The 26,221-nt window shown below is 43.2% G+C and overlaps 1 protein-coding gene across 4 annotated transcripts in view; it reads right to left on the reverse strand.

Annotated features, from left to right (window-relative positions):
* Window positions 1-8,631: 8,631 nt before the first annotated feature.
* DLGAP4 (DLG associated protein 4) overlaps window positions 8,632-26,221 on the reverse strand; it is a 144,322-nt gene continuing 126,732 nt past the window's right edge. For all 4 annotated transcript variants that reach the window (XM_058562759.1, XM_058562758.1, XM_058562760.1 and 1 more), the window contains 3 exons: window positions 13,473-13,564; window positions 11,600-11,755; window positions 8,632-10,734 (listed from right to left, as the gene is read on the reverse strand). In XM_058562759.1, coding sequence (XP_058418742.1) covers window positions 10,516-10,734; window positions 11,600-11,755; window positions 13,473-13,564 — 467 coding nt within the window. In that variant the 3' untranslated portion in view covers window positions 8,632-10,515. The remainder of the gene's footprint in view (window positions 10,735-11,599; window positions 11,756-13,472; window positions 13,565-26,221) is intronic.

Raw genomic sequence — 26,221 nt, forward strand, 5'->3', positions numbered from 1 at the left:
GTGAACAAGGAGCTACATGGCTTAGAGGGTAGAAATAAGTGCTTTGAAGGAGAATAAAGCAGAGTGAGGGGAGAGAGAGTAGCAGGAGGGGGGTGCCTCCCCGGAAGTGACATTTGGGCTGACCTGAAGGAGGTGAGGGAGTGAGCCGTGCCCAGGGAGCCTGTAAGGTGGAAGCCCTGAAGGGGGAGCTGGTCCAGCTCCTGGTCAAGCAGCAGCAGGAGGCCAGCGTGACTGGAGAGGGAGTGAAGGGAGAGGGTGGGAGATGAGGTCTGAGAAGCAGTAGCCGGTGGCTCCTTGTAGGTCACAGTAAGACAGATTTCTGAGCAGAAGGGTGACTTGATTTGGCTTATGTTTTAACTGAATCCCTCCTTGTGTTGTGTTGAAATGGAGTGAAGGGACCAAGGGCGGAAGCAGGGAGACTAGTGAGGAGTATTCAGCAAGGTGATGTGTTCAGACTAGTGTAGCAGTGGAGGTGGGGAGAAGGGGCAGGATTCTGGAAATATTTTGAAGTTGCATCCAATAGGATTTGCGCATGGATTGGAATGTGTGTGAAAGAGAAGATCGAGGATTACTGCAAGGGTTTGGTCTGAGCGACTGGAGAGACAGCTGCCATTTTCTAAGATGGGTCGGCAGTGGGAGGAGCAGGTTTGGGGAGATATCAGAAGTTCTGTTTTGGACATATTAATTTTTTTTAAAACTTTTTATTTTGAAATAGTTTCAAAGTTACAATAAAGTTTATAAGAACTGTACAAAGAGCTCCTGTATACTTTCATCCAGAGTCTCCAATTGTTAACATTTAGCTTTACTGTACTCTCTTTCTTTCCACGTTTGTGTGTATGTGTGTGTCTCCCCCCAACCCCGGACCTTTGAGAGTAACTTCCATGCATCATGCCCTTTTACCCTGAAATACTTCAGTGAGTATCTCCTAAAAAGGAGATTCTTTTACATATCCGTAGTACAATTATCAAAATCAGGAAAATTTTAACATTGATTTAATACTGTTATCTAATTTATAATCCTTGTTCAAGTTTTGCCAATTATTCCAATAATGTCCTTTACAGTAAGTTTTTTTTCTGGTCCGAGAGCCAATCCAAGGTTATGTTTCTTTAATCTCCCTGTTTTTGTGCGTGTGTGTGTATGTATGGTAAAATTACATAAAATTTACCATTTTAACCATTTAATTGTACAGTTCAGTGGCATTACGTACATTCACATTGTTGTTCAACCATCACTACCATCCATCTCTAGAACTTTTTCATCTTCCCTAACTGAAACTCTGTATCCATTAAACAGTAATTTCGTATTCTCTTCCCTCAACCACTGGGCAACCACCATTCTACTTTCTGTCTCTCTGAATTTGACTACTCTACATACCTCATATAAGTGTAATCATATATAGTATTTGTCCTTTTGCGACTGGCTGATTTCATTTAGCATAATATCCTCAAGGGTCACCCATCTTGTAGCATATGTCAGAATTTTCTTCCTTTTTAAGGCTGAATAATAATCTACTGCATAATGTTTTCAAGGTTCATCCGTGTTGTAACGTGTATCAGTACTTCATTCTTTTTATTGCCAAATAGCATTCCATTCTATGGATATACCACATGTTGTTTATGTATTCATCAGTTGATGGACATTGGGGTTGTTTCCATTTTTAGGCCATTATGAATAATGCTGCTGTGAACATTGGTGTATAAGTTTATGTGTGGATGTATGTTTTCACTTTTTTTGATATGTATCTAAGAGTGGAATTCCTGGGTCGTTTGGTAACTCTATCTTTAACTTTTTGAGGGACTTCTAAACTGTTTTCCACAGTGCTGCACCATTTTACATTCCCACCGGTAATGTATGAGGGTTCTAGTTTCTCCACATCCTCACCAACACTTGTCTTCTAGCCATCCTGTTGAGTATGAAGTGGTGTCTCATTGTGGTTTTGATTAGTGTTTCCGTAATGGTTAGGTATGTTGAACATCTTTTCATGTGCTTGTTGAAAATTTGTATATCTTCTTTGGAGAAATGACTATTCAGATGTTTTGCCCATTTTAAAATTTGTTTTTTTTGTTGTTGGATTGCAAAGGTGCTTTATATATTCTATCTGTTACACCCTTACCAGATAATATGATTTGCAAATATTTTTCTCCCATTCAGTGGGTTATCTTTTCATTTTCTTGATAGTTTCAAGAAGTACAAATGTTTTTAACTTTGATGAGGTTTATTTTATTATTTTTGTGTGTGTGTGAGGAAGATCAGCCCTGAGCTAACATCCATGCTAATCGTCCTCTTTTTGCTGAGGAAGACCGGCTCTGAGCTAACATCTATTGCCAATCCTCCTCCTTTTTTTTCCCCCAAAGCCCCAGTAGATAGTTGTATGTCATAGTTGCACATCCTTCTAGTTGCTGTATGTGGGACGCCGCCTCAGCATGGCCAGAGAAGCGGTGCGTTGGTGCGCACCCGGGATCCGAACCCGGGCCGCCAGTAGCGGAGTGCACGCACTTAACCACTAAGCCACGGGGCCGGCCCTGATGAGGTTTATTTTTTCTTTAGTTTCTTGTACTTTTGATATCATATCCAAGAAACCATTGTGTAATCCAAGGTCATGACGATTTATGCCTGTCTTATTCTAAGAGTTTTATGGTTTTAGCTCTTAAATTTAGGTCTCTAATTAACTTTGAGTTAATTTTGTATATGGTGTGAGGTAAGGGCCCAGCTTCCTTCTCTTGCATGTGGATATCCGGTTGTCCCAGAACCATTTGTTAGGAAGACTGTTCTTTCCTCGCTGAATTTTCTTGGCATCCTTGTTGAAAAATCAGTTGTCCATAAATGTATGGGTTTATTTCTGGACTCTCAGTTCTATTTCATTGATATATATGTCTACCCTTATGCCAGTACCACACAATCTTGATCACTTCAGTTTTGTAGTAAGTTTTAAAATCAGGAAGTGTGTCATCCAACTTTATTCTTCTTTTTCAAGATTGCTTTGGTTATTCAGAGTCTCTTGCATTTCCATATGAATTTTTTTTTTTTGATGAGGAATATTGGCCCTGAGCTAACATCTGTGCCAGTCTTTCTCTATTTTGTATGTGGGATGGCGCTACAGCATGGCTTGATGTGCAGTGTTTAGGTCTGCGCCCGGGATCCAAACCTATGAACCCTGGGCTGCTGAAGCGGCGCACATGAACTTAACCACTATGCCACCAGGCCAGCCCCTCCATATGGATTTTAAGATCAGCTAGTCAATTTCTGCAGAAAAGCCAGCTGGGATTTTGGCAGAGATTGTGTTGAATCTGTAGATTTAATTTGGGGGAGTCTTACCATCTTAACAATATTAAGTCTTCTGACTTGACATTTCATGAACATGAAATGTCTTTTCTTTTACATAGGTCTTTAAAAATTTCTCTTGATGTTTTGTAGTTTTCAGTGTACAAGTCTTATACTTCTTTTGTTAAATTTATTCCTAAGTATTTTATTCTTTTTGATGCTATTGTAAATGAAATTGTTTTCTTAAATTCATTTTCAGTGTTCACTAGTAGTTAAACTGTTTTTACTCACAACACTTCTGACACCAAATGTGTGGGGCTTTTTTTCCTCACAGCAACCAATTCTCCAACTCTCTGGACACTAACTGGGTGTCCTACAGTTCAGTTCCATTCTGACCCTAACTACCTGGAGTTAGTGTCAGACCCCACAGGTTTCAGGGCTCAGCCCCACAAGATTACCCTCACATCAGACGCCAGTTGCAAGTATTGGGTTCCTAGGTTACCCACGATTCTGTCCAACTTGGCTACAAATTGGGGGTTCCTCCCCCCAAAAAAAGTTTGCTAGAACTACTCACAGAACCCCGGTAAACAGTTTACTTACTATTACCAGTTTACTATAAATGATAGAACTCAGGAACAGCCAAATGAAAGAGATGCATAGGGTGAGATGGGGTCGGGGTGGGGAGCTTCTGTGCCCTCTCCAGGCATGCCATCCTCCCAGCACCTTTACGTGTTCGCCAGCCTGGAAGCTCTTCAAACCCTGTTGTTTAGGGGTTTTTATGGAGGTTTCATTACATAGACATAATGATTAAATCACTGGCCATTGATGATTGACTCAATCTCCGGCCCCTCTTCCCTCCCAGGAGGTTGGGGAGTGAGGCTGAAAGTTCCAACCCACTAATCATGCCTTGGTCTTTCTGGCAACCAGCCCCCATCCTAAAGCTATCTAGGGCCCCCAACCTCCAGTCTTCTCATTAGCATACAAAAGACACTCATCACTTCAGAGATTCCAAGGGTTTTAAGAGCTGTGTGCCAGGAACCAGGAACAGAGGCCAAATATTTATTTTTTATTATATCACAGTAGAAATACAATTGACTTTTGTATGTTGATCCTGTTTCCAGGAACATTGCTGAACTCATTAAGAGTTCTTTTATGGATACCTTAGGATTTTCTATATGAAAGATCATGTTATCTGCGAATTGAGATAGTTTAACTTCTTCCTTTCCAATCTGAATGCTGTTCATTCATTCATTCATTTTCTTGCCTAATTGCCCTGGCTGGAACCTCCAGTACAATGTTGAATAATAGAAGTGGCAAGAGCAGACATCCTTCTCTTGCTCCTGATCTTAGAGAGAAAGCTTTCAGTCTTTCACCATGAAATATGATGTTAGCTGTGGAGTTTTCTTGGATGCCCTTTATCAGCTTGAGAAAGTCCTCTTCTAGTCCTAGCTTGTTGAATGTTTTTATCATGAAAGGGTATTGGGTTTTGTCAAATTGTTTTTCTGCATCTATTGAGATGTCTTTAATCCCTTTTGATCTGGCACTGTTCCTTAGCTTTTCTTTGTCTTTTATGACACTGACATTTTTGGAGAGTCCAGGCCAGTTACTTGGTGCTCCCTCACGATTAGCTTCAGGTCATGGATTTTTGACAGGAATATCATGGGAGTGATGATGTGCCCTTCTCAGTGCATCTCATCAGGAGATACATTAAGTTTTCCCATCACTGGCTGGTAATAATAACTTTGGCCATCTAGTTAAGGTAGTGTCTGCCAGATTTATCCGTAAGAAAGTTACTATTTTTCCCTTTATAATTAATAAGTAATTTGTGGGGTCCTCCTTTGAGACTGAATATTCCGTTCCTCATCAAACTTTCAACCATGCTTTTAACACCCACGGATGATTCAGTTGTTACTATGACAGTTGCCAAATGGTGATTTTCTAACCTTCTCACTTCCTTTTACTAGTTGGTGGACATGTTAATTTTGAGATTGCCTGTTAGACCTCCAAGTGGAGATGGTAAGTGGGAAGTGTGGAGTTCAAGGAAAGGCACAGGTTGCAGATTTAGATGTAACAGTTGTCAGCCTATAGAAAGTTAAAGCCATTAGCAGCTGAGGGTCCCCAAGAGCCCATGTTCCCTGTTAGTCATAGGGCTTCACCAGGCTGGGCTCTGCTGACATGTTTCGGAGACAAACCCTGGGGCTGGCTGGGTCACCAGGGTACCGTGGCTCCATAGAAGCAGGGAAGAATTGGGTTCTGTGGAAGGAAATTTCCCTGCTTCATTGAAAGCTGGTGAAAGCCGTTACAACGTAACCTGGCATTCGAGGCCTGTCTGGCACTGCCCCTTCCGTGAGCAGCAGCACAGTCTCACACTTCTGTGTGCTTACTGTGCCCTTCACTGCCACAGCTTGGAGAACGCCTGCTCATCCTTCAAAGCCCAGCTCAAATATTGCCTTCTCTGTGAAGTCCTGCTCCACGTCCCCTCAACAAGGTCATTAATTTTGGAAATAGTTCTTGAGGCTCTCCTCTGCTAGGCACTGAGACTGGTGAAAAAACTCAATTCCTGTCCTCAGGGAGCCACCATCTCCTAGTGGAGACAGATATTTACATAAAATCACACAGATATAAGTATCATCACATCGGTGACAGCAACAAAATGAAGTGACTCTCTCGTGCTCCAAGTGTAGAGCAGGGGATTTGCATCAACCTGGCCTGGCTGAGGTGCTTCGGGAGGGCTTCCCTGAGGGGACTGCCACTGGCCTGAGAGCTGAGGAAAGAGCAGATGTTAACCGCATTGGTGGGGGAGCCAGCGCTCCCTGTGCGAGGCCTGAGACTGGAGGGCAGAGGGCAGAGGTGGGCTCCATGGAGCTGGAGCTGGAAAGGTGCACAGGGGCCTCCAAGGCAAAGAGGCTGGATTTTCTGCTGCCACCACTGGACAGGCTGCAAAGGGCTCTGAGCCGAGGGCGACTTTTGGAGGGAGCAGAGGGAGGACTTTTGAAGAGGGCCTCTGGCTGCCCTAAGGAGAGGCGGGAGGGGCAGCGGGGACCACACTGATTTTTCAGGTCAGCCACATTCACGTGGGCAGGAGACACAACCTTGTTTTAAATTTCTCTTATGAACCCCGCTCCAGTGCTGGTGGTAGGAATTCATCTCAGTTGGTCTGGTGGTCCTCAGCAGCACTTACCCATGCTGGCGTCCAGTTGGTCCCTGGCTCTCAGGCCACTGATGGCAATGGCTTTGTCCTTCTGTGCTGACCATGAGGCACCTAGGGCCAGTGCTGCTCCTGGCTGCGGCTGAGCCTTCTTTTTCTGCTCTCAGGCTGTGGGGTGGGGACTCTGGGAGGCTTGGGGACCTGCAACCCTGGGGGAGGAGGGGGTCTAGAATGGGAAGCTGGGCCTCCCTGCTTTCCGACCTGCAGCCTGTGGGTGGGTCTCAGGGACCAGGGGTGGCGTGCAATCTGTTTCTCCCTCTGCCTCTTCCCCAGCACCCTGCAGTCCTCAGGAGGGTGCTTCCTGTCCCTGTCAGTCCTCGTCCTTTCTGTTCCCTCAAGGACTGGGCTTTGGAAACGCAGAAGCCGAGGGATCATTTCCCAGTTTCTCTGGAAAGCTGCTTTTGGCCTTTCCCTGAAGTGACAAATGCCTCCCTTACAGAACACAGTACAGGACATGGGACATCATCTAAGTCATATTCTTGTTCAAACCGTTTAATCTGAATCTAGTTATGAGACAACAAATCCAAATTATGCAACATTTCACAAGATGCTTGGACACTTAAAAGATGTCAATGTCATGAAAAACAAAACAAAAAAAGTGGGGAAACTGTTTTTGATTCAACAAAACTAAAGAGACATGATAAATGAAAATAATAGTGAATGATCCTTAACTAGATCTCTGATGGATACAAAGGAAAAGCCATAGAGGACATGACTGGGGCATCTGGAACATGCTGGGCTTTAGCTGGCATTAAGGTCTGCGCGCCGAGTGCCTCCCTGGGTAAGCTTGCAGACCGCTCATTTGTTAGATGAGAGGGTAATGGTGGTACTGTGATCATGCAGGAATGTCCTTATCCTTAGGAGCTGCGTGGGGTGTAAGGGGGTGAATTATCATGATGTATCAAGTTACTTTCCAAGTGGCTTCAGGGGGAAAAAAGTGTGTGTGTGTGTACACGTGTGTACCTGAGAGGGATGATGCAAATATGGCAAAATGCTGACAGTCAGTAATTCTGGGTCAAGGACTATTCTTTCATCTTGGGGGATGGGGGGGGCCCTCCACTGCTGCACCAGTAGGACTGGGAGTGGGTGCCCAGATTCTGCACATCAGATGCTTCCCTCCCCCCTGTGCTCTTATACAGGGAGTGCCGGACCCTCCCTGAGACCCTGAGCTAACCTTCAAGGTCCCTCCCCTGCTGCAGCAGAAACACTCAAGCTTTGAAGGGGTAAGGGTCCACCCTGGTCCCCCAACGCCTGTCAGTAGAGCTGGACTGCTAGCTGGACGGTGGCCCTCAAATCCAGCCTGGCCACCTCTTGCACTTACTGAGCTCTGGGTGTCTGGCTCATTGCCCAAGGCAACCTGAAACCTCTTCCCTTGCCCTTCAAGTCACCCCCTAGTTGGGTCTCAGAGCAGGGGTAGGTCCAGGAAGGTGCCAGCCCCAGGAGTTAATCAGAGCCACCATGGTCACTGGACGCTCAGCTGCCACTGATAGGATTCACAGATGAGAGCACGCTGCTCCCAGTGCAGGAGTTCTGGCCCACAGGGTTGGGATGAGCACACGAGGGGCCCCACTGGGAAGGGCGGGGCAGCCTGAACAAAGCTCCTGTGGAGGCAGGTCTGTGCATTCCCTAGGCCGGAAGTCACTGGCATGTTGGCTGAGATGGACCAAGGGAGGAATCCAGGTGTCTGTAGCTTAGCCTGGCCCAAAAACTTTCTCATGTTCTTACCACTGGGTGTTGGCACCTACTGTTGCTTCTGCCTTGAACACACTTTTCCTGGGCTCTCTGCTGCACACCACCCCCATCCCCAAAGCTATCCTTCCGGCCTTGACCAGAACGCTCCTGCCCACACCAGGTTTGGTGGTGCTGTCATGGATTCCCACAGCCTCACTGCACTCATCTTCTTTTCTGCCACCTGCTGTAGACCTGAACTCATCTGTGACATGTTCAGTGTCTGTGTCCCCCACCAGAGCGCGAGTTCTGTGAATGACCTGCCAGGCACTGGGCCTGGTACAGTAGGTGCTCAGGAAGCTCATTCAGTGCATATAGCTGTCGGGTGGAGGCAGCTGCCAGGGTCCTGAGTACCCTGTCCCGGGAGATGTGCAGAGTCAGGGTCTATGGAGGAAGTGAGAGGTCAGCAAAGGCAGCCCATCTTGGCTCCCATGTAGCAACTATAAATTAAGCATTTATTTCTCCGAGAAAGCTGCTAAGGTAGATGTTGCACACTCATTTTCCAGGTGCAGGAACCAAGAGCTTAGTTTTCTTGCCCAGGATCACAGAGCTGGCACATGACAGAGCTGGAATTACGGTTTGCACTCAAGTCAGTCTGTATCCAAAGAGCTGCCGTTTGGGGGTGGGTGGGGGGGCACGTCTGGCTCAGTCTCTTGGGGCAGCTGCTCCACTCGCCTCATCCCAGCCTGGCCCGTCCCGCTGTAATAACACCATGAGCCCCTGGTACACGTTACCTCATTTATTCTCACAACATGCCTGTGAGGTAGGGAGGGGCAGGGACTGTCCCCGTTTTACAGAGGAGGAAGTTGAGGCACACAGAGGTCAAGTGACTTGCCCAAGGTCACAGACGGCGGCCAAGCTGGAATGGGGCCCCAGAGCAGGCCTTCGGTTCCCCCCAGGGCCCCCTGCAGCAAGTGCTGGACACGAGGACGTCTCCAATGCCTAGTTGTGTACACAGTAGAGAGCAGCCCTTGTGCACTGAGCTCACTGCGGGTTGGGCCCCGCCCTCCCCCTCCCCACCCTGCAGGCCCGGGCCATTGCAGCTCAGGGCTCATGACACCCTGGGAGTGGGGCTGGGGGGCAGGGGAGAGAGGATGACTGGGGTAAAAAAAATAGAACAGAAAACTCAGAGGCCAGGCAGATAGGCCCATGGCAGGGGGCAGGTGGGAGACCAAAAAAAAAGGGCTGCTTATACACAAGGTATATATTTTTACACACACTTGTACACACACCTAGATATAGTACATGTAAAAATATATGCTATTCACACACCCGCCTCCTGCCAGGTGCCCCGAGAGCCAGCGGTGGCGCTGGTGGGCATGGGTGAGCAGATGGGCGTTTGTTAAATATACACTCTAAAGTCTATGTGCATATGTACACATACGTACAGACACAGCCGCCCGCCTCTCGGGTACTGTACACAGGTTCGCCAGGGACAGACAACCCTTGGAAAATGGGGTCCCTCTCAAGTGCCCCCTGCAAGTCACTCTGAGTCATACATTTTGGAAGAAGGGGCTGGAGAGAAGAAAAAGGCAGGAGTCTGGAGTGTGATGACTGTGGCTTTTCTCTCATTCCCCCCACCCTCCCCCAAGACTTAAACCCTCCTCATCTTCTCAGAGAGGCGAGTCCCCCACCTGACCCTGATGCTGGCGGATCACAGTGGGAGGGCTGCTTCTGCTGAGAGGAACCTACATCTGTGTGTGTGCATGTGTGTGACTGTGTGTGAGCACTTGGTGGGGGAGGGGATGCATGTCCATCTCTGTCCTCTGAGCTCTCAACCACGAAAAGGGCTGAGAACCTGAAAGCCGATACCAGGATGGTGACCCCTGTGTGAGCTCTGAAGGGAAAAGAGAAAAATGTAAGAATGAAAACTCCAAGTCAGAGCAGGGGTAGCTGGGAAAAGAAGGAAGGACATGGCAGGTGCCCAAGGCTGCCCTTGGACTGTCGTCATCTTGTAAACAAGCTAGTTTAAGTTCTCATTAGATAGAACAAGTAAAAAGACCACAGTCTGGAGGCTGGGCCGAGGAGTTGCCGAAGTCCATCTCTCTAGTCCACCACGGCCAGCAAGAGGGAAGAAAAAGTTTTATACTTTTGTGTTTTTGTTGACTTTTTCTGTGTGAAGTCTTCATAACCTAAAGCTGAGAGGGACCCAAAAAAGCCAAATTGTGAGCCCTTGTATGCATCAATTTGAAAGTTGGCTCAGGGTCTCTAGACAGAATAACCATACTAAAGGTTGAGAAAATTTTGTTCCATTTGCATTTAGTTTGTGTGGTTTTTTTCTTAATGACTTAAAATTGTTTGCTTCCTGCTTCTTGGTCTCAGAGCCGGGTCTGGGCCTCGGGGACATAAATCTCGATGCTGTCTGCGCTCTCTGTGGCTGAGTTCTGCCGCACAGAAGCCGCCCGCTTGGCCGCCAGGAGTCTCTTGCGGGCCTCCTGACGCTGCTTGTCCCCGGCGTCAGAGGCCTTGTCGCGGCTCACTGCCGGCTTGGATTTGGCTGGCTTCTTTGGGACTGGAGGGGGTGGTTTCTTCTCTTCCTTTAGTGAGACAGTGAGGAGGGAAGAAAAATAAAATAAAGGTGCCACCCTTTGTGTGGCGCTACCACCCACTATATGCTGGCAGCTGGAGTCTCCACCCCAGCCTCCCGCATCGGGCACAAGCAACACACATTTGGAATCAGGAAGCCACAAGAAGCGATGATAGTGGGAATAGCACAAGGCACAGGAGCAAAAGCAAGCTTATGATTCTAGAATGTTCTAGCAGGAAGGGACAGAGAGATCACCACCTGTTCCCACCCCTCCTTTGAACCACTGGGAACCTGAGACTCAGAAAGGAATGAGCCTGAGTCACACAGCCAGAGATGGGATTTAAATCCAGGGCCTTCAACTCCCAGGTCACATTTTACATGCTATTCTAGGGGATCAGAACTCACAAGGGCAACAGTCTAGTAACCAATAACCATAGGGGTCATTGGGTGCCACTGTTTTACAGAAGGAAGCCTGAGCCTCAGGGAAAAGGCTGCCCCAGGAGGCAGAATTGGGTCCAAACCCCGGTATTCCTGGCAGTGTGGCCCCAGGAGAAGGACCATCTTTCTGCCTCTGAAATTCCAACAGTCATGTCTACACTAGTGCTCCAGGCTATGGGCATGTGTCTCCCAGGAGCCCCATTTTCTGAACATGCAGGGCAGGAGGGCATGCTTCAGGGGGGCAGCCTCAACTACACAGAGCGAGCGGCATGCTGGACAAGTGCCGAGCATGGACCCCGCGCACTGATGGACGTGAGCCCCCAGCTCAAAGACAACACACGGAGAAGGGAGCCAAGCAGCACTGACCGATGTGGGCAGCGTTATTGCCGACCAGGAATTTGTCCCTGGACTTCCCCTCCGCACTGCTCCATGCTCACCTTCCTCTTCTCGGGGGTCTCCACCAGCTGCCAGCTGTTGGCCTTGAGGTGGTAGAGTTCATCAAACTTCATGCTGATGTCCTCGATGGACAGCTGTAGCAGGTCCCAGAACCCTGCCAGGTCCTGGGCTGTCGGACGTGGGTTGGCGTCAGGGTTCTGTGGGGCAGATGAGGATCAGTGGGACAAGCAAGGCAGAGGCTTGTCCTGCACCCCACCCCAAGTATGGCTGGGGTGTTTTTTTTGTGTGTGTGTGTGAGGAAGACCCGCCCTGAGCGAACACCTGCCAATCCTCCTCTTTTTGCTGAGGAAGACTGGCCCTGGGCTAACATCCATGCCCATCTTCCTCCACTTTAGCCGCCTTAACAAGCGGTGGCTTAACAAGCAGTGCATCGGTGTGCGCCCGGGATCCAAGCCAGTGAACCCCAGGCTGCCGCAGCGGAGCGCACGCATTTAACCGCTTGCGCCACCGGGCTGGCCCCATGGTTGGGGTCTCTTGAGGCCTAGTCTTGCTCCCCTGTTCCCAGGGTCAGTATCTGTATGAGTGAACGAAGCCAGTTCCTGGTCACTACCAGCCCTGATGGTGGACATCTTTGGGAGAAGGAGACAGTTCCATCAAGAGAGCAGGCCCTGCACAAAATGGGGACTGAGGCCTCTGCCACCACTGTAGGGCTACAGTGAGGAAGGCTCGCATGTCCCTAACATATGCCAGGCAGACAACTGTTCTCATTTTACAGGGAGGAAACAAGTTCCTGGCGATGATCTCACAGTGAGGCGGGGGGGAAGCCAGGATCACTCCAACGTGGGTATGATTACAGAATCCAGGTGGTTTCCCTCCCACCATTATGTTCTCTGACAATACATTTCTCATCATGACTGCCCCAGCCAACCCAAAAACCCCTATAGGTCCTGGAGACAAACACTCGCCATTGTCATCTACCCCTCGGAATACACTGCCCCTGACCAGCTGGAGAGAGGCTTCCGTAAGAAAAGCTGTTCTCCTAACAGGTAAGGGTGGAGGAAACCCACCAAGCCTCGTGGTGGTACTTCTTTAGTTCTTACCTTGACTGTCTTCTTAGATATAGAGTTTTTTTGTTTTCTGTTTTGAGGAAGATTGGCCCTGAACTAACATCTGTTGCCAATCTTCCTCCTTTTTCCTCTTTTTCTCCCCAAAGTCCCAGTAGATAGTTGTATGTCACAGTTGTACATCCTTCCAGTTGCTCTATGTGGGACACCGCCTCAGCATGGCTTGGTGAGTGCTGCGTAGGTTCTCGCCCAGGATCTGAACCAGCGGAGCCCGGGCCACCGAAGTGGGGTGTGCAAACTTATCCTCTATGCCCCCCGGGGCTGGCCCCAGATATAGAGTTTTATATAAATAAATCAGTGCTAATTGATTTTTAACTTGCATGTGGCTGTTTTTACAGAGTTCACTTTTCCATTTCAAAAGGTATTAGAGGGCCGGCCCCGTGGCTTAGTGGTTGGGTGCGTGCGCTCCGCTGCTGGCGGCCCGGGTTCGGATCCCGGGCACGCACTGACGCACTGCTTCTCCAGCCATGCTGAGGCCGCGTCCCACATACAGCAACTAGAAGGATGTGCAGCTATGACATACAACTATCTACTGGGGCTTTGGGGGAAAAAATAAATAAATAAAATTATCAAAAGGTATTAAGAGATCTGAAAGGACCCTTCCTGGCCCTCTTCTTGTGCTGAGCACTGACACATGTCACCGTCATCTTTTCAATGCCATGAGGAAGCAGCACCTTCTCCATGTTACGGGGGCGGTCACAGAGGCTTAGAGGGGCTAATCCAGATGGGGGATCTGGCAGGCAGCCAAAGGCTGGAAGCCCCACTGTGTAGGAAGAAAAATCACACTCACCAAGTTTTGCTCACAGAGGCCCCGGAACTGCTGGAATTTCTGGGACATCAGTAGCTGGGCACTGCCCACAGCACTGAGGACTTTTCCTAAGACTGAGAAGAGAAGGTGGAAAAAGACTGAGTGAGCAGAGCAGTGTCTGTTGGGGTGGAAGGCAGGATCAGGGTCGTGGCTCTCATCTCCCCACCCCACCTTAGGATAACGAATCATTATTTGCTGATGGCAGTTGGTCTTCATTTTATTTACACACTAATCCACTCTCATTGTGAAAAATGCAAACAATACATATAAAGTGAACCCCATCCTTTAGTTTTTGTTTTTTTAATTTATTTTAATTTTTTTTATTTTTGTGTGAGGAAGATCAGCCCTGAGCTAACATCTGCCAATCCTCCTCTTTTTGCTGAGGAAGACTGGCCCTGAGCTAACGTCTGTGCCCATCTTCTTCCACTTTACGTGGGGCGCCGCCACAGCATGGCCTGACAAGCGGTGCGCTGGTGCACGCCCGGGATCTGAACCCGGGCCGCCAGCAGCAGAGCGCACGCACTTAACCACTACGCCACAGGGCTGGCCTCCGTCCCCGATCCTTTAGTTCTTAAGGACACTTTATGGCAATAAATTTGAAAACTGAATTTAAATGGAAAAATTTTTCAGGAAAACATAAATCACTATTATAGACTCAAAAAGAAAAAGAAAATCTGATTAGACCAATAACTGTTTTAAAAAATCCCTGTCTTAGAATATTCAAACTGTTCCAGAGAGTAAATAAACATAGGAAATGACACAACTGATTTCAGGAGACCTGAGAGCAGATAGGACATGCCAAGAATAGACCACTTTCATTATGAACATAAATGTAAAAGTCTTAAATAAAATATAAGCACATAGAATCCAACAAAAGAGTGAACCATGAAGTGTTTAGCCCAGGTTGATCTTTTAGCGTGACTTCCAGCTTTAAAGTGGTGGCATAAAGACAGTACTACCTCCAAACCTCTTAGAAATCACTGAAAAGCAAAACAGAGTAGACAAGAAATGGAAATCGTCTCTGACAGAACTCCAGAGCACAGCGTATGAGCAAGGCTGCTAGGTGCAGTGAAGGCCACACAAGGAGGATTCTTGGGGTCGAAGGTCTCAGATAGAGGTGGCAGTTTTGAGCTCTCCAAAGTAGGGGAAGACAAGGCTGAAGAAGGCATGCCTGCACTCATCCCTTAGGAATTCCTGCGAGCCTGGGACACAGTCCTGGCCCCTGTCCCACAAGGATCTACTTACAAGAGCTCAGCAAGGAAGAATTTCACTTCATTAAGAAATTAGTAATTAAAAAGGAAGTAACACAGGAGCTAAACAGACATTATAGGAACAGCAAATGGCAGATGAACATTCACCAGAAAAGCCGTTGCCAGAGAACAGATGGAAAAGTGTGACGTTTAGTCATGCACATGTAAAATAGTAGTTCAAAGCAGAGACAGAGGTGCTGCGAAAAGAGATGGAAGCCAATGCAAGGAGATAAAACACGAGCTCTGGAACTAGTTCAAGAGAACATTCAGGCCATCCCAGAGACAAGGGTCACACTAGAAGCAGTACAAAGAATAAAGCACAAGGAGAACAGGAGTGAAAAGCTCCTGGTGCAGAACACAAACTTCTTGATTAACAAAACAAGCTATCTTTTAAAATGAATAGCTAAGCTGCTGGAAATGAAATGAACACCCCCCAAGTAGGTAGTGGGTAGCGTGCCTGGCTTGGTCTAAGGTAGAATGGGAATAAAAGGAAAAGTCTCTCCTGAGAATTCCTAATCATCAGATTGCACGTGGATACCTCGTTTTTTAAAAAATAAAAGAAGCAACTAAATGTATTAAAAAGAAAAGACTGAAAAAGAAAGCAACTGAGACATGGAACAGAGAGGGAGACTCAATATACATCACTCAGAGTTCTACAAGAAGAAAACAGAAAGAATGGAAGAAAGAAATATTCAGAGATCATGATTAGGAATTTTCCAGAAATGGCTGACACCAGTCCTCAGAGTCAGGAAGCCAAATGGATCCCAAGCAAATCAACACTTAATTACAGTAAAACCAAAGACAGAGAAGCTCTTAAAAAGCAGCCAAAGGAAAAGGAAAGATTACTGCCAAAGGAATGAATTAAACAGCAAACTTCTCAACTACAACAATGGATGGAGACTGAATATAGTACTGAGAGAAAAGTATTAACTTAGAATTCCACACCCAGAGGAACTATCCGGCAAGAGTCAGTGTGAATGGGGAAAGTACAGTCTCTTCAATGAATGGTGCTGGGAAAACTAGATATTCACATGCAAGAGAATGAAGTTGACCCTCACCTTACACCATATAAAATAGTTAACTCTGAATGGATCAAAAACTTAACATAAGAGCTACAACTATAAAACTCTTAGGATAAAACACAGGGGAAAACCTTCTTGACCTTGGATTTGGCAGTAGTTGCTTAAATAAGACACCAAAAGCACAGACAACAAAAGAAAAAATAATAAATCTGACTTCACTAAAACAGAAAACTTTTATATATCAAAGGATACTATGAAGAAAGTGTAAAGACAACCCAGAGAATGGGAAAATTATTTGCAAATCATATATCTAATAAAGGTTTAATATCCAGACTATATAAAGAACTCCTACAACTCAACAACAAAAAGACAGACAATCCAATTAAAAAATGGGGAAGGACTTGAACAGACATTTCTCCCAAGATAATGGTCAGTACGCATACTCAACATCATTAGTTATTAGGGAACTGCAAATCAAAACCACAAGAGACCACTCCACACCCATTAGGATAAAAACAAAACAACCAAAAAACCCCCAGAAAACAAGTGTTGGCAAAGATGTGGGGAAACTGGAACCCTTGAGCATTGCTGGTGGGAACGTAACACAGTGCAGCTGCTGTGGAAAACAGTTTGGTGGCTCCTCAAAAAGTTAAACATAGAATTACCATATGACCCAGCAATTCCACGCCTAGGTATATACCCAAAAGAATTGAAAACAGAGACTTAAACAGATACTTTTATGCCAGTATTCAAAGCAGTATTATTTACAATGGTCAAAGGTGGAAACAACCCAAGTGCCCATCAACAGATGAATGGATAAACAAGATGTAGTATATACACACACTGGAATATTACTCAGCCATAAAAAGGAATGAAGTTCTGATATATGCTATAACATAGATGAGCCCTGAAAACATTATGCTAAGTGAAATAAGCCAGACACAAAAGGACAAATATGGTATGATTCCACTTACATGAAATATCTCGAATAGGCAAATTCATAGAGACAGAAAAGTACATTAGAAGTTACCAGGGGGCAGGGGGTGGGAATGAGGAGTTATTGTTGAATAGGTACACAGATTCTGTTTGGGGTAATGAGTTTTGGAATTATATAGTAGTGATGGTTGCAGAACACTGTTAATTTAATTAATGCCACTGAACTGTATGCTTAAAAGTGGTTAAAATGGGAAATTTTGTTATATATATTTTGCCACAATTAAAAAATGATTTAGAAAAAGGCAGAAAAGAGACAAAGTGCAAAATAAAATGGTAGAAATTAATCCAAATATACCAGTAATTACAATCTTTACAAATGAACTAAATTTCCAATTAAAATATACCAATTTCAGGCTGGATACAAAACCAACATCTAGATATATGATATATGCTGTCGACAAGAGATACAACCTAAAACCTAAGAACACAGAAAGCTTAGGAATAAGAAAATGGAAAAAGGTATACTAGGTAAATACTAAAAAAAAAATGCTGGTATAGTTATACTAATGTAAGAATGGACTCTAGGCCAAAAAGTAGAGAGAAAAAGGGTGACTAAATATTGATAAAAGGTTCAATTCACCAGGAAAATTAAAATGATTCTTAACTCATAGGCATGTAATAACAGTTTCAATTGTGTAAATGCAAAAAGTGACAGATGTAGGGCGAAGCTGACAAATCCATCATCAGAGCAGAAGACCTTAACAGAACCTCTCTGAGTAGCAAACAGATAAAGCAGACCAAAAAAACCCACCAACATCAGAGAATATCTGATTAACTTATTTAACAAATTGATCTAAAAGACATAATATAGAACCCTATACCCACTCATAAAATATACTTTCTTCTCACACACACATGGAACATTCACTAACACTGACACATTCTAGGACATAAAGTATTATCTCAACAAATTTTAAAGAAATGGGCATCATACAAATCATGTTTTTTGACATTAATATAATTAGGTTAGAAACTAGTAATGAAAACAAAACTAATAAACTCATATGTTTAAAAACAAATACTTCTAAAACCTAAAAACATACATTTCTAAATAACCCACTGGTCAAAGAAATCCTATTGGATGTTGGAAATATTACACACCCTAACTTGTTAGATATGGCTGAAGTAGCACTTAAAAGGAAATCCATAGGCTTCAAAACTTATATTTTTAAAAAGGACAGGCTGGGGGCCGGCCCCGTGGCATAGTGGTTAAGTGTGCGTGCTCCGCTGCTGGTGGCCCGGGTTCGGATCCCAGGTGCGCACCAATGCACCGCTTGTCAGGCCATGCTGTGGTGGCGTCCCATATAAAGTGGAGGAAGATAGGCACAGATGTTAGCTCAGGGCCAGTCTTCCTCAGCAAAAAAGAGGAGGATTGGCATGGATGTTAGCTCAGGGCTGATCTTCCTCACCAAAAAAAAAAAAAAAAAAAGGACAGGCTGAAAAACAAATGAGCTAATGATCCAATTTAAGACATGAATGAAGGAATAGTACAATTAACCCAAAGAGAGGAGAAATTAACAAAATAATAAACCAACATATAACAGAGGATTAATAAAATTAACAAACCCTGCCAGACTGGTCAAGAAAAAATGAGACAGGTACAAATAAAAAAGATTAAGAATGGAAAAGGACCATATAACATAACCATACTGGAAAAGATATTTTAAAAAAGAGAGTTCTAGGGGCTGGCCTGGTGGTGTAGTGGTTAAAGTTCAAGGGCTCCGCTTCGGTGGCCTAGGCTTCGCAGGTTTGGATCCTGGGCGCAGACCGACACACCACTTATCAAGCCATGCTGAGGCGGTGGTCCCACATATAAAGTGGAGGAAGATGGGCACGGATATTAGCCCAGGGCCAGTCTTCCTCAGCAAAAAGAGGAGGATTGGCAATGGATGTTAGCTCATGGCTAATCTTCCTCACACACACACAAAAAAGTTCTACACAACAATGAAGTAAAAGATCATTTTGTTCTTAAACAAAAGAGAATACGAATAGAAGAAACATTCCAAACTCATTTTATGAAACCAGATAACCTTGCTACTAAAACAGGACAAGGATGAGGAAGGAAAAGCACCAGCCAATTTCTCGTGAACAAAGGCAAAATTATTAAATCAGATATTAATCAAGTCCAACAATGTACTAAAATGATAATATATCATAATTCAGCTGGGTTTATTCTGGTAATACAAGACTGACTCAATATTAGAAAATTCTAATGACTTCTGAATCTGGCCATGAAAAACCACTCAGTATCAGACAAACTAAATCCTCCCCCACCAAGAACAAATAAAAAAAAACCTAAATAAAATACCAAAAACAACAACAAAAATCTCTTTCAAGGCATTAAAAAATTAAGCAAGCAACGAGAATTTGAGAAGCTAATAATATCCCAGTGAGAAGGGAAACAATAGTCAGGCGAGTCTGATATTCTATACTGCTTTTACCCCAAGGAATCTCCCATCTATAAGCAACACAAGGCTAAGAGGCTGAACAGAGCCTGTGGCAGTTTCATGGGGACAGTAAGACCAAAACTGGAACTCACAGCTACCAAGGCAGACAGGACTTGAAGTATCAAGGAAAGTGCATTAAGCTGAGCAACGCTTCCAGCAGTCTTAGGTGTGGGACAGACCAAAATTGGAGCTCAGGGTCTGCCAGGGAGGAGGGGCTTGGTAAATACCACAGGCTATCACTGGGATTCCCTGAAGGGTACACATCAGGATAAGGGCAGACTAGAAATAGACTAACCACCACGAAAACTCAGCTCTGAATCAGTTCAGTCCCACATTGGATTAAGCTGGTCTAGCTCTACTCTCATTGCCTGCAAGAAGCCAAAGTAAATCCTTTCTTGAAGAACAGAAAATCATCCTGAGTCCCAAGTTATCTGTAGTTTTCATAGACAGTTTGTGGCACTGAATCACCAAGCATACCAGAAGATACAACCAAATGACTGCACACCAAAAGAGAAAAAATAGAAAGAAGAAAAAGACCTACAGGGGATACAGATACTAGAGTTACTGGACAAGGGCTTTAAAATAACTGTGACTGGGCCGGCCCCGCGGCTTAGCGGTTAAGTGCTCGCGCTCCCCTGCTGGCGGCCCGGGTTCGGATCCTGGGCGCGCACCGACGCACTGCTTCTCCGGCCATGCTGAGATTGTGTCCCACGTACAGCAGCTAGAAGGATGTGCATCTATGACATACAACTATCTACTGGGGCTTTGGGGGAAAAAATAAATAAAATTAAAAAAAAAAAAAAGTAAGTTTCTCTTGTTACCTCCCCCGTAACTGCCTACAAGAATTCAGATAAAAAACCTGTTTCAGGAAGTGCACTATCACCGTAGCATAACATGAACTAGGTGGCAGACAGGGAGGAACCTAGAAAAGCCTGTTTGTTGGGCTCCCCTCTGTGTTTTTCTGTTTCTATGTGGCCCAACACTTGTTTTCCAAAATATGTGAATTGCCTTCTTTCCCTTTGAAGTCCCCAACTCTCCCCACCCCCAACATTTTCTTTTGTCTTTAGCTGAGGATGGTATTTAAGGTGCGGGCTTCGGCCATTTTGGCAAGTTACTTAGTTTTCCTGGGTTTCTCCCATGTATACATGTTATTAAACTTTTGTTTTTCTCCTGTTAATCTGTCTCATGTCAATTTAATTCTTCAGAAGAACCAAGAAAGGTAGAGGAAAATTTCTTCCTCCCCTACAGTATCTGCATAAGCCTAGATGGTGCAGCCTACTACACATCTAGGCTACAGTGTACTAATCTTACGGGACCACCATTGTATATGTGGTCTGTTGTTGACTGAAACATCATTATGTGGCGCATGACCGTAAAGGAGTGAAGAGTAACAGAAAGGGTAAATATGTGGGTAAAGCTAAGTAAATACTGATTGTAATATTGATTGTATAAAACAAAAATAATGTCTTGTGGCAGTTAGAATATACATAGAACCAAAAAACTTCACAGCAATAGTATACAAGTCAGGAAGGGAAAAAAGTGTTCAAAGATCCTTGCATCATCTGTGAAGTGGTAAAGGTACCAACTCAGATTAGTCTTTATAAAGTCACTGATGCAGTTTGTTATCTTTAGAGTCACTACTAAAAGAATAATAAGCTAACATGAGAAAACTGGAAATAAATACTTGATTAATCCAAAAAGAAGGCAAGAAAGGAGAAAAACCTAGTAATAAAATTTACCACATTACTAGATTAAAAAAGAGAAACTATATGATTAACTAAATAGACATGGTAAGAAATTTCATTAAATTCAACAATTTCCTTAACCAGAGTAAGAATATCTACAACAAATTTACAGTGAACTTCATACTCAGTGGTACGTTAAAAGCAATTCCTTATTTACAAATAAAATTAATAAGAATATAAAAAGGTTTCTAGATATAAGATAAATATAAATGTCAAGAGAATTTCATCAATAAACAGAAAACACAGTAACAAAAAACAAGACTTACATCCCTCCAGAATTAAAATACTAGTCTAACATATTGTTAGAAAACATGCAAAACTTTTATGTAGAAAATATAAAATCTAATCGAAAGACACTAAAGAAGACCTAAATAAATGCAGAGACATAATCATGTTCTTGGATAGAAAAGACTCAGTTCATAAAGATGTCAATTTCCCCCCAAATTGATCTACAGATTTAATATAATTCCAATCAAAATCTCAACATGGAACTTGAAAGGCTGATGCTGAAATTTCTATGGAAGAGCAAAGAGCCGAGATTAGCCGAGACACCCTTGAAGGAGAGCAAGGTTGGGGGAACGTGTCCCTCCAATGATCAGGATTCATGATACAGTCATAACAACGAGGAGAGTATGATGTGGGCCTAAGGATGGCCTAATGGACAGAATAGAAAGCTCAGAAGCAGAGCAACACACACAGGAAACCTGATATTTGTCTGAGCTGTACTGCATACTGATAGATAAGGATGAACATTTTAATACATTACTGTCCAATAAGAAAAAATTAACATCTGGGCCGGCCCGCTGGCGTAGCAGTTAAGTGCACGCGATCCGCTTCACCGCTTGTCAGGCCATGCTGCGGTGGCATCCCATATAAAGTAGAGGAAGATGGGCACGGATGTTAGCCCAGGGCCAATCTTCCTCAGCACAAAGAGGAGGATTGGCATCAGAGGTTAGCTCAGGGCTGATCTCCCTCACAAACAAACAAACAAACAAGAAAAAAATCAACATAGAGACTTATCTCACTCCATGCAGACAAATCAATTCCAAGGGATCAAGGACTTAAATATGGAAGACAAAACTTGAAAACTGTTAACAAGGAAACAGTTTATTATTATTTTAATGTCTTTCGACTTTGGGAGAACAATGGATTTCTTAAGATACAAAAAGTACAAACTTTAAAGGAAAACACTGATAAATTTAACTACATTAAAATTAAGAATATCCGTTCATTTAAAAGATACTATGAAAAAAATGAAAAGACAAGTCACAAACTGAAAGAAGATATTTACGACACATATAACTGACAAAGGTTCCAGAATCCAGCTATATAAAGATCACCTATGAGGCAAAAAGAAAAAGACAACTTAATAGAAAAATGAGCAAAAAACATGAACAGATATTTTACAGAGGAGGAAACATAAATGGCTAATATGTGAAAAGATGCTCAATGTCATTAGTAACCAATGAAATGTAAATTATAACCATCATTTTATATCTGTAGATTGGGTGAGGAAAAAAACTCTTACATACTAAGTGTAAGCAAAGATATAGAACGCTGGGTACTTTCACACAGTGCTAAGGGAATAATAAATGGGTATAATCACTTTGGAAAACAATTTGGCATTTCTTGTAAATCTGAACACATGCATACCCTAGGACCCAAGCATTTCCACTCCCAGTATATACCTTAGAGAACTCTTGTCTATGTACACCAGGAGACATGGTCAAATATGGTCATAATAACCTACAGCTTACATCATACTTAATGGTATAAGACTGAATAATTTCTCCCCAAGATCAGGAATGAGACAAAAACAAGGATGCCCCCCACTCTTGCCACTTCTGTTCAACATTATATGGAGCCAAGGCCATTAGGTAGAAAACAAAATAAAAGGAATCCATATTGGAAAGAAAAAAGTAAAACTATCTCTATTCTCAGATAAAAAGATCTTATATATAAAAAATCCTAAAGAATCCCAAAAGGGGCCGGCCCTGTGGCGTAGTGGTTAAGTTTGGTGCACTCCACTTTGGAGTTCATGGGTTTGGTTCCCAGGCATGGACCTACACCACTCGCCAGCCACGCTGTGGTGGCAACCCACATACAAAATAGAGGAAGAATGGCACAGATGTTAGCTCAGGGCTAATCTTCCTCAAGCAAAAAAAAAAAAAAAAAAAGACTGGTGACAGATGTTAGTTCAGGGTGAATCTTCCTCAGCAGAAAACAAAACGAAAAAGAATCCCCCAAGAACTTAGAATTAATAAATAAGTTCTGCAAGGTTGCAGCATACAAGATCAATATACAAAAATCAATTGGATTTCTATACACTAACAATGAACAATCTGAAAATGAAATTAAAAAAACAATTCCATTTACAATATTATCAAAAAGAATAAAATACTTAGGAATAAATTTAACAAAAGAAATGTAAGACCTGTCCACTGAAAACTATAAAACATTATGGAAAGAAATTTTTAAAAACCTAAATAAATGGAAAGGTATCCCATGTTCAAGGATTGGAAGACTTAATAGTAAGATGGCAATACTCCTCAAATTGAATTACAGATTAACACAATCTCTATCAAAATAAAATCGCAGCTGCCTTTTCTGTAGAAATTGACAAGCTGATCCTAAAATTCATATGGAAATGCAAGAATGAAGTACATATTTTAGAATTCCCTTTAGTGGGAACCTGAGAACTGGCCATAAACTGCTTTTATTTCCATTTTTATTTGAAGAACAAAGTCGGAGGACTCACACTTCCCAATTTGAAAACTTATTACAAAGGGTACCAAGACCATTCAGTGGGGAAAGAACTGTCTCTTTACCAAATGATGCTGGGACAACTGGATATGCGCATGTAAAAGAATGAAGGTGGACTCATACCTCGCACCATATACAAAAATTAACTCAAAATAAATCACAGACTTAAATGTAACAGCTAAAATTATAAAACTCTTAGAAGTAAACAGCAGTAAATTTTCATGATTCTGGATTAGTCAATAGTTTCTTAGACTTGACACCAAAATCACAAGTGACAAAAGAAAAAACCAACTAGACTTCACTAAAATTAAACTTGTGTTTCAAAGAGTACCTAATAGCCAAAAAGTGGAAACTTTTGAATGGATAAGCAAAATGTGATACATCCACACAATGGAATATTACTCAGCAATAAAGAGGAAGTACTGACACATGCTACAACATGGATAAGTCTCAAAAACATTATGCAAAGTGAAAGAAGCCAGACACAAAAGACCACATATTGTATGACTCCATTTATATGAAATATCCAGAACAGGCAAATCTATAGAGAGTAAAACAGATTAGCATTTGCCTAGGGCTGGGGGAGGGGGCAAGAGGAGTAGGGAATGATGGCTAAATAGATACAAGGTTTCTTTTTGGGATGATGAAAATGTTCTAAAATAGATGGCAGTGATGGCTGCACAACTCTGTGAATATACTAAAAACCACTGAATTGTATAAAGAGGTGAATTTTATGGTATGTAAATTATATCTCAACACTGTTATAAAAAATTGTTCATAACTAAAAACTAGAAACAATTCAAATGCTCATCAGTGGAATGGATAAGCAGTAGTATATTCATATAGTGGAATGTTACATACCAATGAAAAGAATGAACTACAAGTACAGGCATTAACACGGATGAATCTCAAAAACAAGGTTGAATAAAAAAGGCAAGCCTCAGAAAAATACACACACTGTGCTTCTATTAATACAAATTTCAAAAACAGGCAAAACTAAACAATATATTTCTTAGGGTCATACGTATATGTGGTGTAAGTATAAAGAAAAGCAGGGGTATAATTAATACAAAATTCAGGACAGTGCTGACTGCTATGGGAGAAAGGTGATATATCACTGGACCTCAAAGATGTTGGTAACATTCTATTTTGTAAACTAGGTGGTGGGTTCACGAGTGTTCTTTTTTTTTTTTTTTTTGTGAGGAAGATCAGCCCTGAGCTAACATCCGTGCTAATCCTCCTCTTTTTGCTGAGGAAGACCGGCTCTGAGCTAACATCCATTGCCTAATCCTCCTCCTTTTTTTCCCCCCAAAGCCCCCCAGTAGATAGTTGTAGGTCATAGCTGCACATCCTTCTAGTTGCTGTACGTGGGACAGGGCCTCAGCATGGCCGGAGAAGCGGTGCGTCGGTGTGCGCCCGGGATCCGAACCTGGGCCGCCAGTAGCAGAGCGCGCGTGCACTTAACCGCCAAGCCACCGGGCCGGCCCCCACGAGTGTTCTTTTTATTATCTTTCTTTACTCTGTCTACTCTTTGCATGTATCTTTCACAATAAAAATAAAAGTTAATAAGAAGAATGAGAGTAAAATAAAGATTTTCAGATAAATAAAAACAGAGTTAATGCCAGTTCTCAGGTTCTCACTAAAGAAGTTCTAAAGGATGTACTCAGCAAAGAAGAAAATGATCCAAGAAGGAAGATCTGAGATATAATAAGGAAAGGTGAGCAAAGAAAACTACAAATATAGAAACAAATTTAAATAAAGATATTGATAAAATAATCATAATTATATAATAAATTGAAAATTATATAATTATTATTATTAGTGGGGTTTTACCATAAGAAAACAATTAGATGAATCATATTTCAAGTCCTTGTGTTGTTTGAGAGAAAGGTGAAGATGTTGAGCAACTTAATGTTAAAATTTTAAGGGTTAAAAGAATACAAATACAGGCTGGCCCCGTGGCTTAGCCGCTGAGTGCTCGCGCTCCGCTGCTGGCGGCCGGGGTTCGGATCCCGGGCGCGCATTGACGCGCTGCTTCTCCGGCCATGCTGAGGCTGCGTCCCACATACAGCAACTAGAGGGATGTGCAGCTATGACATACAACTATCTACTGGGGCTTTGGGGGGAAAAAATAAATAAATAAAAATCTAAAAAAAAAAAGAATACAAATACAGTGTATAACTTCTGTGGCAGATATGGCTAGTTGTTCCCAATGTTTGTTTCTCCTTCTCCCTCAGAAATAGAGCCTTTGATTTTTTTTTTTTCTTCATGTCAAATAGCAACTTTATTCAGATGAAGTAAAAACAGAGAAATTTCTTAAGCACAGATAGTGTGAATTTTCCAGGACAAAGTATTGTCAAATACTTTGGAAAATATGAGGCATGGTATGTAAAATATTAGAGTCATATAACAAGTTACAGTAGAATCAAGATTAGAATAAGGACTTCTGTTGTTAGTATTATGTCACATCTCTATAACGTGCACACACTGCTAAGCACAGCACAGGCT

The sequence above is a fragment of the Diceros bicornis genome, chromosome 19 (genome assembly GCF_020826845.1).
Source record: "Diceros bicornis minor isolate mBicDic1 chromosome 19, mDicBic1.mat.cur, whole genome shotgun sequence".
Taxonomy (NCBI): Eukaryota; Metazoa; Chordata; class Mammalia; order Perissodactyla; family Rhinocerotidae; genus Diceros; species Diceros bicornis.